This window comes from Hemitrygon akajei, chromosome 5, assembly GCF_048418815.1.
Source record: "Hemitrygon akajei chromosome 5, sHemAka1.3, whole genome shotgun sequence".
Lineage (NCBI taxonomy): Eukaryota > Metazoa > Chordata > Chondrichthyes > Myliobatiformes > Dasyatidae > Hemitrygon > Hemitrygon akajei.
Genome location: NC_133128.1, coordinates 163,476,827 through 163,490,654, shown reverse-complemented (window position 1 = coordinate 163,490,654; position 13,828 = coordinate 163,476,827). Strand labels below are relative to the sequence as shown.

Below are 13,828 nucleotides of genomic sequence, written 5' to 3'. Positions count from 1 at the left end.
TAAATCAGGATATGGGAAAGTTTTTAATTATGCTCCCAATTTCTTGTTGTTCGGCAAGAACTGGGGAGCATAAATTGGGAACAGATATACTCAGAGAAATGTATAATGAAGATGCGGAGGTTTTTTAGGAAGCTCCTGTATGGAGTTCAGGATAGGTTTGAACCATTGAGGCGGAGGAAGGATAGTAGTTTAAATGAAACATTTTAACTATCAAAGTGGAACAATGTAGTCAAGGAGAAGAAAGACACATTCTTAAGATTGTAGCAGCTACTTCTAACTAAACCAAATTCCAGCTGCTGGTGAACCCCCTCCCCCCACCCCCCCCCCCCCCCACCACCCCCATCCGCCATTCTTGTATGAAAATCCTTTAGCTCTAATAAGGATTGTTCCAAAGGATGAAGTTATGCATTTGATCCTTTATTAGCAATTAGCCAACATAAATTTGAAGTGATGACACTTAATTGTACACAAGTTTAAATTAAGCATCTGAGCGGCCAACAAAAGATATGACATCCATCGGTCCCCAGCTGCAAACTGCCACAGACAAAGAATGAAGGTGTAACTTATTCCCTTTGCTATTACCATGCCTCCGCTTCTGTGACTAGTTACCATAATAAACATTATAAATGTGCAACACAGAATACAGTGCAGATAGAGAACAGATGCATGGCTCCTGCAAAGGTTTAGGAGGCAAGGATCAGACAGGGCTTTGCAGATTTACAAGGTAGCCAGAAAGAAGCTTAAGAATGGATTTAGGCAAGATAGAAGGGGACATGAGAAGACCTTGGTGAGTAGGATTAAGGAAAAAGGACTAAGGATTAAGGAAAAAGGAGTAAGGACTAAGGTATTCTGCACGCACAGAAAAATGATGGGAGTGAGGGTAGATCTGATGAGAGATAAAGGAAGAAACATGTGCCTGGAGTCAGAGGAGTTAGTGGGTGTCCTTAATGAATACTTTTATTCAGTATTCACTAGTGAGAGGGACTTAACAAATGTAAGGACAGTGCAAAACAGGCTGACAGGCCGGAACAAGTTGATGCTAAGAAAGTGTTAGTGCAGGAACTTCAGAAAAACATTAGGGTAGCTAAGTCCCTGTGATCAGATGGGATGCACCCCAGTTACTACAGGAGTTGAGGAAAGAGATTGGCATGTCTTTGGTGATGATTTTAGTGTTCTCACTGGCCACAGTAATACCAGAAGATTAAGGGTGGCAAATGTTATTCCTTTGTACAAAAAAACAGGTAATTGGAATAGTTCTGTGAATTATAAACCAGTGAGTCTTACATTAGTGGTGGACAAAGTGTGAAAAAGGATCCTTCCAGACATGATTTACAAGAATTTGGAGAAGTATAGTCTGATTAGGCTTAGTCAGCATCACTTTGTAATGGGCAGGGCATGCCTCATGAGTCCAATCGAATTTTGAGGAAGTCACAAAACAAATTGGTGAAGGTAGAGCAGTGGGTGTGGTGTATATGGATCTTGGTAAGTGGTTTGACAAAACTCCAAATGATCGGCTCATTAAAAAAGTCAGGAGGCATGGGATGCAGAGATACTTGGCTGTGTGGATTCAGAATTGGCTTGCCAACAGAAGGCAGAGGATGGAGCATACTCTGCCTGAACATCAGTGCACAATGGTGTTCCGCAGACACCCCTGCTCTTTGTGATTTTTATAAATGACTTGAATGGGGAAATAGAAGGGTGGGTTAAGACCACAAGACTATAAAATATAGGAACAGCATTAGGCCCTTTGGCCCACTGAGTCTGCTCCACCATTTCATCATGGCTGATCTAAGTTTCTTCTCAACCCCAGTCTCCTGCCAGCTCACCATATCCCTTCATCCCCTGACCAATCAAGAATCTATCAACCACTGCCTTAAATATACATAAAGTCTTGGCCACCACAGCTGCCTGTGGCAAAGAAATTCCTTCTCATTTTCATCTGCTGTTTCCTTGTCCCCCACTACTACATCTCCAGCATCGTTTTCCAATGATCTGATATCCACTCTCGCCTCTCTGTTACACTTCATGTATCTGAAGAAACTTTTGGTATCCTGTTTAATATTATTGTCTAGCTTACTTTTGTATTCCATCTTTACCCTAATGACTTTTAGTTGCCTTCTGTTGGTATTTGAAAGCTTCCCAATCCTCTAACTTCCCACTAATCTTTGTTCTATTATATGTCCTCTCTTTGGCTTTTATGTTGGTTCTGATTTGTCTTGTTAGCCACAGTTGTGTCATCATTCCTTTGAAATACATCTTCCTCTTTGGGATGTATATACACTGTGCGTTTCAAATTGTTTCCAGAAATTCCACCATTGCTGCTCTGCCATCATCCCTGCCAGTGTTCTTTTCCAATCAATTCTGGCCAAGTCCTCTCTCATGCCTCAGTAGTACTGATACATCTGACTTTAGCTTCTCCTTCTCAAATTTCTGTGTGAATTCGATCATATTGAAATCACTTACCCCAAAGGATTCTTTTACCATAAGCTCTCTAATGAACTCTGCTTCATTGCACAACACCCATTCCAGAGTAGCTAATCTTCTAGTGGGGTCAAGCACAAGCTCCTCGAAAAGGCCATCTCGTAGGTACACTAGAAACTCCCCCTCCTGTAATACAACACCAACCTGATTTTCCGAATCTACCTGCATATTGCAGTCCCACATGACTATTGTACATTACCCTTTTGGCATGCATTTTCTATCTCCCGTAATTTGTAGGCCACATCCTTACCACTATTTGGGTGTCTGTATACAACCGTCAGGGTCTTTTTACCCTTGCAGTCCCTTAGCTTTATCTACAACGATTCAACACCTTCTGACCCTAAGTCATCTCTTTCTAATGATTTGATTTGATTTTTTTCCAACAGAGCAATAGTGCCCCCTCTGCCTTCCTGCCAATCCTTTCAATACAACGTGTATCCTTGGACATTAAGCATCCAGATAGAATCTTTCAGACATAATTCAGTGACACCTTCAACATCATACCTACCAATCTGCAATTGTGCTGCAAAGGTCATCTACCTTATTCCATATACTGTGCACATTCAAATATAGCATCTTCAGTCCTGTATATACCCTTTTTGATTTTGTCCATCTTTTACGTTGCAACTCATCCCGTCGACTGCAATTTTGCCCTATCAACAGTCTCTCTTCACTACACATTGCCTCTGCTTGTAAACCAGCTGCCTCATCTTCAGCATTTGCCTTTTCTACGATATTTCTTGCATTGAAATATACGCAGCTCAGGACAATAGTTGTGCAATGCTCAACCTTTTGCCTCCTAACTTTGTCTGAGGTTTTGCCTCCACAATCTCTCCACTAAATGTTCTGGCACTCTGGTTCCCAGGCCTTGCAACTCTGGTTTTAACCCCACTGTATAGCATCAACAAATCTTCCTGCTAGCATACTAGTCGCCCTTCAGGTCAGGCACAAGCTGTCCCTTCTGTACTGGGCCCATGTTCCCTGGACTAGAGCCCAACGATCGAAAAATCTTATGCCCTCCCTCCTACACCAACTCCTTATCCACGTACTGAACTGTGTGATCTTCCTAGTTCTGGCCTGATCAGCACGTGGCACTAGCAATCCTGAGATCACAACCCTGGAGGTCCTGCCTTTTAACTCAGCATTTAACTCGCTGAACTCCCTATGCAGGACCTCGTTACTCATCCTACCCATGTCATTTGTAGCTACGTTGACCCCGACTTCTGGCTGTTCACCCTCCCATTTAAGAAAGCTGAGGACCTGATCCTGGGACCCTGGCACCCGGGAGGCAACATACCATCTGGGAATCTCGTTTTCACCCACAAAATCTTTCCCCTAATTAATGAATCCACTATCACTACCCCATGTCTCTTCTCCCCTCCTTCCCTCTGAATCACAAAGGCAGACTCAGAGTCAGAGACCCAACCACTGTGACTTTTCTCTTTTAGGTCATATCCCCTGACAGTATCCAAAGTGATATACCTGTTGTTGAGGGGGATGGGCACAGGGGTACACTGCACTGGCTCCTTAACACCTTTCCCCTTACTGATTACCACACGGTTTCCTGTGTCCTGCACCTTGGGTGTAACTACCTCTCTATATGTCCTATCTATCACACCCTCAGTCTCCTGAATGATCCGGAGTTCATCCCGTTCCAGCTCCAACTCCTTAACGCGGTTTGCTAGAAGCTGCAGCTGGACGCACTTCTCACAGTTGTAGCTGTCAGGGACACTGCAGGTTTCCTTGCCTTCCCACATCCCGCAAGAGGACACTCTTCTGTCTCTCATCTCTACTGTCCTAGCTGAGCAGATATAAAGAAGAGAAGGGAAAAAAAACTTGAGCTTTCCTTTTCCTTTGCTTTCTCTGATTGAACCCTCTCTCCAGAGATCACCACTGACTATGTCTACTCAGACGACGGCCTCTGTGCTTGCCACTGCCTTCCCTTAATTTGCTCTTCCTAGTCAAACCCACACGCTGAATGGTCAACCACGAGGAAATCTACAGATGCTGGAAATTCAAACAACACACACAAAATGCTGGTGGAACGCAGCAGGCCAGGCAGCATCTATAAGGAGAAGCACTGTCGATGTTTCGGGCCGAGACCCTTCGTCAGGACTAACTGAAAGGAAAGATAGTAAGAGATTTGAAAGTAGTGGGGGAAGGGGGAATGCAAAATGATAGGAGAAGACTGGAAGGGGTGGGATGAAGCTAAGAGCTGGAAAGGTGATTGGCGAAAGTGATACAGAGCTGGCGAAGGGAAAGGATCATGGGACGGGAGACCTCGGGAGAAAGAAGTGGGGGTGGGGGGGGGAGAAGCACCAGAGGGAGATGGAGAACAGGTAGAGTGATGGGCAGAGACAGAGAAAAAAAACAAACAACTAAATATGTCAGGGATCGGGTAAGAAGGGGAGGAGGGGCATTAACGGAAATTAGAGAAGTCAATATTCATGCAATCAGGTTGGAGGCTACCCAGCCGGTATATAAGGTGTTGTTCCTCCAACCTGAGTTTGGATTCATTTTGACAGTAGAGGAGGCCATGGATAGACATATCAGAATGGGAATGGGACGTAGAATTAAAATGTGTGGCCACTGAGAGATCCTGCTTTCTCTGGCGGACAGAGCATAGGTGTTCAGCGAAATGGTCTCCCAGTCTGTGTTGGGTCTCACCAATATATAAAAGGCCACACCGGGAGCACTGGACGCAGTATACCACACCAGCCGACTCACAGGTGAAGTGTCACCTCACCTGGAAGGACTGTCTGGGGCCCTGAATGGTGGTGAGGGAGGAAGTGTAAGGGCAGGCTTAGCACTTGTTCTGCTTACAAGGATAAGTGCCAGGAGGGAGATCGGTGGGAAGGGATGGGGGGGATGAGTGGACAAGGGAGTTGCATAGGGAGCGATCCCTGCGGAAAGCAGAAAGAGGTGGGGAGGGAAAGATGTGTTTGGTAGTGGGATCCCGTTGGAGGTGGCGGAAGTTATGGAGAATTATATGTTGGACCTGGAGGCTGGTGGGGTGGTAGGTGAGGACAAGGGGAACCCTATCCCGAGTGGGGTGGTGGGCGGATGGGGTGAGGGCAGATGTGCGGGAAATGGGAGAGATGCGTTTGAGAACAGAGTTGATGGTGGAAGAAGGGAAGCCCCTTTGTTTAAAAAAGGAAGACATCTCCTTCGTCCTGAAATGAAAAGCCTCATCCTGAGAGCAGATACGGTGGAGACTGAGGAATTGTGAGAAGGGGATGGCATTTTTGCAAGAGACAGGGTGGGAAGAGGAATAGTCCAGGTAGCTGTGAGAGTCTGTAGACTTATAGTAGATATCAGTAGATAAGCCATCTCCAGAGATGGAGACAGAAAGATCAAGAAAGGGGAGGGAGGTGTCGGAAATGGACCAGGTAAATTTGAGGGCAGGGTGAAAGTTGGAGGCAAAGTTAATGAAGTCAACGAGCTCAGCGCCGAATGGTCGCTATTCAAAGCTCTAGTATGCTACTGCGACCTTCTGCAGCCTTTCACCCTCAGGTAGTGGACCTGATTCTCAGAACTTCCACTGTCCGGATTGGCTGCTGGTCAAAGTTCTACTACTGTTAGTAAGTTAGCAAGAAGGTGGGCGGTGTTGTGGATAGTGTAGAAGATTATCCAGGGTTGCAACAGAACATTGACAGGACGCAGAGGTAGGCTGAGAAGTGACAAACAGAGTTCAATCCTGAAAAGTATGAAGTAATACACTATGAAAGGTCAAACATGATGGTGGAGTACAACGTCAATGACAGGATTCATAGCATTGTGGAAAAACAGAGGGATTTTGGGGTCCACATTCTTAAATCTCTTAACATTGTTAGCCTTCATATTTCAAGGGTTGAATTCAAGAGCAAAAGGTAATGTTGCAGTTTTACAAATCTCTGGTTAGACCACACTTAAGGGCATTGTGTTCACTTCTGGTCACCTCATTAAAGGAAGGATATGAAAGCTTTAGAGAGGGCGAAGAGGACATTTAGCAGGATGCTGCTTTGATTCAAGAGCATGTCTTATGACGATAGGTTGACTGAGCTAGGGCTTTTCTCTTCGGAGTGAAGGGGGATGAGAGGAGACGTGAAGGAGGTGTATACAATAAGAAGCAGAGATAGAGTAGATAGTCAGATGTTTTTTTTCCCCAGGGCAGAAGTGGCTGACACAAGGGGGCATAATTTCAATGTGATTTGAGGGAGGCATAGGAGGCATGTCAGAAGTATTTTTTTAGGATCATTCAAGACGCTGTTAGAAAGGCATGTGGATGAAAGAAAAATGGAGGCCTGTATAGGAGGAAATGGTTGGATTGATCTTAGAATTGGTTAAAAGGCAATACAACATTGTGGGCTGAAGTTCCTGTACAACTGCTCTATGTTCTATGATAGCAGTGTTATTGCTGAGGACTGAAGCTACTTGTTTATGTTATGGTCAGACACAAACCTCGACTGGGTGAGCTTCACGACCTTTTCCTGTAACACAAGTTCTATGTATTTTTATTAATTTTCTATGTGCTTCTGCTTGCTGATACCCTGGAATAAAGCAACATTCTCTGCTCTGTTGTTCTGAGTAGAGACTGTGAACTGACAAACAGGTGCATTTGTCATATGATACTGCTGTTGTACTGTGGGAATCTCAATCAGAGACAGACAGCAAGCAAGGATAATACTTTGCTTGAATTTGTGGAGAAATCTATCTGACATCCATTAGTTATATTTGTGAAGCAGGTTGGACCTATAATGAGTTGCCAACATGCATCACAAAACATGGTGGAGGAACTCAACTCAAGATGTCTGGGATCTGAAGAATCTCTTGTGCTTACAAGGTGCAACAGCTGGTTTAGCTCTCCTGTCCAAATGGACAATCGCACTCAATACCTTGCTGAGACTCCTGAGACTGGAAGTCAGGCCCAGTATTTTCCTTGGGACTGTACTGTAACTCTTGATAGGCATTCGGTTGGAACCTCACAGACAGGTGGACACTTCTGGTGAGGGTGTGATGGCAAAGCAGAAACAAATCAGAGGGGGCTCCAAGATTTAGTATGTTTGTTACGTTTGCAGCATTTCAAATTCACTTTCCCACCTAACTAGAAGGGAATGTGAATCTGAAATACATTTCATTCCATACAACGTGTGGTTGAAAAGCACAGAATATAAAATACAAAGAAAATAGGAGCAGGATTAGGCCACTGGGTCTCTGAAGCCCGATATTCAGTATGTTCCTGGCTAATTGGCCCTTGGCCTCAACTCTTTTTCTACAGTAGTTCTCTTTAGCCCTTAAGTCCCCAATCTTTTAAAAATGGATCTGCCTTCTCTATATGTACCTGTCCATGGTCCTTCAGGATAGAGAATTCCAGTGATTCAACACTCTCCGCATGAACATCACTTCAATGACTTCAGTTTCATCAGTTTCTGTTTTTAATTGTTCCTTGCCCTGCTGATATGTTGAAGGACTATATCCAATCTTAACCCCCATTAAAGTTCTAATAGTAGCACTTCCCGCAGGGAATGGCAAGAATTCAATTAACAGTGGACTGACCAATTACCTTTTTTTTTAAACCCCCTCCCTCCCCAAATGCAAAAAAAGCAAATGCATCGTTATGCTGTCTACTCGGTCACTCTTGGTGAAAATAGTTAACTCAGCTAAAGCCATACCTCCAGTTCAAAGCTGTTGAGCCCAAAGAGGCTCATTTGCCACTGTAGCAGAATTGATCATTTAGAGAACTCCAGACCACCAGCTTCACAAGTCCACTCCCATTCTCTGCACACACCCTGCTACTCATCCACAGGAAGATGACAGAATCAGATTAGCCGCCCATTTTATACCCAATTCTGTTTTACATTTCTTTGAACTCATTAAAATTACCCGCAGTATAGTTAATTAACAGAATGACTTGTAAGCACCTTCTTCAAACGACAGAGTCTGACTAATTGCATTTAAATGTATCTACAATTAGATGCTTACGGCTGTTAATATTGTTATCTCCTGCTGCTTTACAGGAGCTCCAGTGGCTGTTGGACTGCTGCAAGATGCCGGAATGTGGGCCACATACTGGTACACTCAGAGCAGTGTGAAATATTACATCTTCCATACAGCATAATGGCTGAGCTTCTTCACTTCTATGCTCACTGCTCTGTGATTTCTGATCCAACGTATTAAAGGGGAGCAAAATAAAACTCGCAGGCTTGATATGAAGCGGCAGAAATTCCCAATGAGTGTTGGAAAGGAGAATAATTCCAGGATCAAAAGGAAAGGGGTTTTCGAAAGCAGGATTTTAAAAAAAAACAAACTGCACAGAGGAAGTGAGAGATTTTTTTTAAAAAAAACTACTGCTTGTAAATTTGTACCATTGCCATTTTCACCTTACCTCAATCCAATGCACACTAATTGAGCAGGAATGTATAGTGTGGAGTTAAGCTTGGAATGAAAAGGCCCACCTCTTGCCCTCAGAGTTGCCCTGTGCTGTGAAGCAGAAATTTGCATCAGGTTGGCATAAAAAGATGACATAAATCTTCTGGCATTTTCTCCTGAAGAGGGAAAAAATAAGTGCATGAGTCAAGCTGGTAATTTAATACCCTCTGGAGAATCACTGCCTCTGGCCAATATTACAGATAAATCCCAGAAGGTTCTGTACAGTTCAGATCATTTTAAATTAGCCTAAACCTGATCTTTACTGGGAAGCCTGACTAAACAAGGTAGAGATGATATTATAAAGGAAGAACACAGACGAAGTGAGGTCCTGTGTATTTTGCAAATTAACACATTCATCTTAAGGAATTTGAAGAATATTCTTTAAAGATTATTGCAAAAGCAAGAGAATCTGTGTTATCTAAAGCCAGAACAGGAGAATTAAGTGCAAAGAATTATACAGAAATATCTCTGAAAGGGCTTCATTCTAGTGAGCAGCATAACTACAGAAAGATACAGGGTGAAACAAGTTACTGCTGCGAAGGCCATGGAATCTATTTACATCAGGATTCTTAGAAAATTAAGAATACTTTAGGCAACTTTCTCCTAGCTACTTTTTCTGCAATGATTTTGCTATTAAATACTAAATGTTATTACAAGGAATTTGAATAGGTTTGACATTTGAGAGTTGCTATTATCACAAATATCACTCTACTATATGCAAAATGGGCAAAAACTTGCGGAGATGGTTATACCAACTCTAGTGCTTTTTCTTCACTAAGGCAGATAAATTTCTCACTTTTTATTTTTAATAATTTTTCTAAAGCGTTTTAAATAAAATAGACGTTGATTTCATTAAAATAGTGAATAAAAAAACGGTTACTAAGCACATCATTAATTAGTTCAGTAAAAGCAGCAGAAATAAATTTCTACCCCCCCCCCCCCCATGGTGTTAGATCACGCACGTAGCAAATGATTCATGTGAAAGTGATTGTACAATACTTATCAGCGAAATTGTATTAATAGAGTCACCAAAGATTTTTTTCCTGGCACATTTTGAACACTTTGCCAACTAATTATGTTGTACAAAATCCAAATGATGGATTAGATCATGCTCACTGAAACCCTCACATTTCTAATGATTGCTTACTGGAAATATATAATTTGCTGTTAAGACGCTGCAGCTCGAGATGAATTCAATACAAGACCCATATGGCTGGCCATCTGGGGATTCATAGATTTACTTCAGGGATATTTGAAACACATCAGCCAAATTGCATGAAGAAGTCATGTGTAATCAGGAGAAAAATATGAGACGTCTGTGAAGAAAGCTAAGATTTTAAGAAGACAACAACTCGTACTTTGACTATAGTTCAGGGTAAAACGTAACTAAAACACAAAAACCTTTCCTCAAGATTGAGAGCTGGTGATCAGGCTGTATTTCACAGGAATCGTTGTGAAAACAGCTACAGCACATTCAATATCGTGTCAGTCGGGCAAAAACAATGTTTTCAATGAGTTCTCTCTGGTGGCTCGTGTAACAGTAAATGAGGCAATTCAATTACGTTTTGCCTGGAGACAATGTTTAGAAATACCTGCCCTGATTTGCTGTTCTTCTTGTGAGGTCCTCAAATATGCCCCCTCCCTCAAATATATTATGTTGTCAGACTGAATGCGTTATGCGATTGTGATATGAATAATCATTCTATTTGGTGATGCACGGAGGTAGAATAGACTGTCTTGCGGTGTGATTGCTGTCAGCTGTCAAACTATAGTTCTTGCTTAGATCCCTATGAAACTCTTTTACCTGCACTGATCTTGCAATGATTCTTATGAATGCTGTTGCAGCTGTCTGCTGGTTGGCCAAGACTTGCCATGTGCACAGCTCTGTGAGGCTGAGTCAGTAATGTGTAGAAGCAGCATGTGACATATGTACTTCTCAGACAGCTTTCAGTATTGGGCTAGTGGCTTTCTGCCATTGGCCCGGTGCTATGGACCAGCAGCTCTTTGTGGTGTGTAATATTATGCCTGTGAGAGACTGAGGTTTTAGAACTCTCATTCGCGCAGCGGAGATGCAAAGAGATTGGGTGCACTGTTTTAAGCAGAACGAATCAGCAGTAGACGGGAAAGATGACTAGCTAATGCCTCATTTGCTTATGCTGATATACCAGAGTGAAACAAGAGAAAAAGAGGAGCAGCGTTCATTGAGCGCTGTGTGTTCCCAGCTCAGATCATCAGCAGGCTTCTCGTTTGCAGTCCACTTGAACTGTATGCACTGTGTGCACGGGAGCTACAGCACCATATGGCGTGTTACTATATTGTCATCAGCTCTACACACCTTAGCAATGGCCATTTCAGAAACATCAAGGGAGTTTTCCGGGGCCCACTCTGCAAGAATGGAAGCAAGACGCTGGTATTTGTTTTATTTTAAGCTTATTGCAGAAAGTTAATTGCGCAACTGACTTAAGGCTTAAACTTTACTTGTTTATCTCGCTGGTATGTGCTGCGTGGAATCTACATCATGTTTGCAATTTTTTTCTCAGTAGTTTTTGGGTTAATGAAGTAAGAGAAAGCTGATATGTGCTTCGATTACTTGCAATGACTTAAGATGACTTAATCAATAAATGGCTGCAATAAAATATTTTGCGGGGGTGGGGGCGGTGGGCTTGCGATGCTAGTAACATACAGCAAATGTAATTACCTGCCATTGCGTTATTTAGGGTTCTTTAGCTAAATCAATTCTCACTTTAGTGCTTTTGCGAGATCTCCAAATCATCCAGGGCCAACTGCCATGCAAGCAGGGTTCTGATAATTGTATGACGGGGCTGTGCTTAACTATTTGTTATTTCATTGTCATGGAAATAGCAACAATGTCTGCTTTATATGCAGATCCGTTTTATTTTCATCTCATCCCTTCCATAATCCTTTAATTTGTCACCATTGCTGGGCTGCCTAACAGCAGCAGTATGAGATGAGAGCAACTTGCTTACACTTCATCTGTTTGCTTACTGAGTCTAAATTTATCCCATCCCAGAAATGAGACAAACTGCAGAGTGAAATGAGACAAACTGCAGAGTGAAATGGTGAAAGTGAAATGTATCTGGTTAAAGCACATACAGGGAAATCTCTTAAAATGGCCTTTTGGATGGTTTAGTCAGTCAAGTCCAATAGAATATTGTACAGTACTGCCTTCACTCACACCTACTTGCTTAACATTTTTTTATGAAGTTATACAATACTTTGTATTACCAAGAGCAGTGTGGGTGTGTCACTTGCTCTTCTCGTGTTAGTTCACATTACAGAGTAAGATCAACAAATTAACAAGATAATTGATTTTGAAAAAGCTACAGCTGAGCCAAAAACTAATAGATGGGATTTATTTTCATTTGTATTTTAATCAAATTTATTTAAAGCTTAAAAGCCTAGAACATTGTCAAGTAGAAACAACATTAAACATACATCCTTAAGACTTTGGGGGAATAGAGCTAAACTTACTAAATTACAACAAGTAATTTTTGCAAGAATAGTAATTAATTGGACTAATTACACCATAATGCACATATGGGCATAGCAACTGTTTTGCCTGCTCGCATAGTACCTGGTAAGTACATTGGTGGCGACTAACTGTAACTACATCAATTTTAGAAGTTTCGTTGGCTTTCAGCTAGTGTAATTATGCTGTAAACTCACTTGGCAAAGGAAAGATAATGGAAAAGGCATTGTTTAAAAAAACTCCAGACATTGTACTATAGTGTTTTAGCTGCGTAGACGGTATATATGTTATGAGTTCCTATGGTTCAGCTCTATGATTACTGAAACCACACCAGCAAATGGATAGCCTGGAGTGTGGAACATACTGAGAAACAGAATGTGAGAACGTTTTCCAAGCTTGCAGTGATTGCAGGTCACCAGCATGAATAAAAATAACCAGCCAATCTAGAAACATTTTAATTAAAGATTTAAGCAAAATGTTAATTGGAAATGCAAATATTTCCTGACACTTTGCGTAATGTATACCAATTCTATAAATCAGCTATATCAGCATCTTCAGATTTTTACCATCGTAATTATGTGCATTCCAAATTTGAAATGGTGACAATGACCAAAGTCACAATTCTCCAGGGCTAATAAAAATCAGCAAAATTCTTAGATTAAAAAGGAAGAATTGTGAAACGCACAAATCATGCATCTGTGGCCTCTGAAGGATGGTAAAACTATGCCACATAGAAGGGATTCAAAAAGGAGAATGGAATCTTATTTTTAATAGGTTTTTAAAATATTAAGGTTGGCGGAACACATTATTAAGATGTTCCACCAACCTTAGGCATACCTTAACTAAAGTGCATAAATTTTTGGGCAGCACACTTCCAGTGCAGACGCACTAGAATACTCAATGTGTTTAATTAAATTGATGTCTTACACAAGCTTTACTTGCATTTTAGTGCACTAGAATGGTTCTAGGATTATTTGACTGAGATAATCAACACAAAAGGACAGTATGGTAAGGGTTCCCAGAAAAGCTATCTCCTCTGCTGGTGGAAATGGAGTAAAAGTGAATTTAACCACAGAGCTAGAGCTAAGCCAGTTATGAGAATTTTAGTTAAGTGCTTTTGCACAATGGAGAGTGAAGTCCTGGAAAAGCCATTCCCCCAAGAGTCAGTGGCACTGGGCTAATTGCACCCTACATGGCAGGGATTGATAAAGGAAATGATCAAATGATGTGGATCAAAGGGGAGCAAACAGGATCAGAATACAGATTAATTAATGGTGAAACAGACCTGGATCAGACTGACTGGCCTATCCTTGTACCCATGTCCCCAAGTAATCTAATTTCCAAGACCAGTTTGTAGTAAGCTGTACTACAATTACCTGAAGATAGTTCATATTTTCATTAGTTTTATGTGTTATAAATGCTTTTGTTACTTGACAACTAATGGTTTCC

General features: G+C 41.9%; 1 protein-coding gene across 1 annotated transcript in view; it reads left to right on the top strand.

The window, feature by feature from the left end:
- Nucleotides 1–10,888: 10,888 nt before the first annotated feature.
- Nucleotides 10,889–13,828, top strand: part of znf804a (zinc finger protein 804A) — a 272,515-nt gene continuing 269,575 nt past the window's right edge. Inside the window, exon 1 of the mRNA XM_073047049.1 lies at nt 10,889–11,299. Within this exon, the coding sequence (XP_072903150.1) occupies nt 11,189–11,299 (111 nt within the window). The 5' untranslated portion in view covers nt 10,889–11,188. The remainder of the gene's footprint in view (nt 11,300–13,828) is intronic.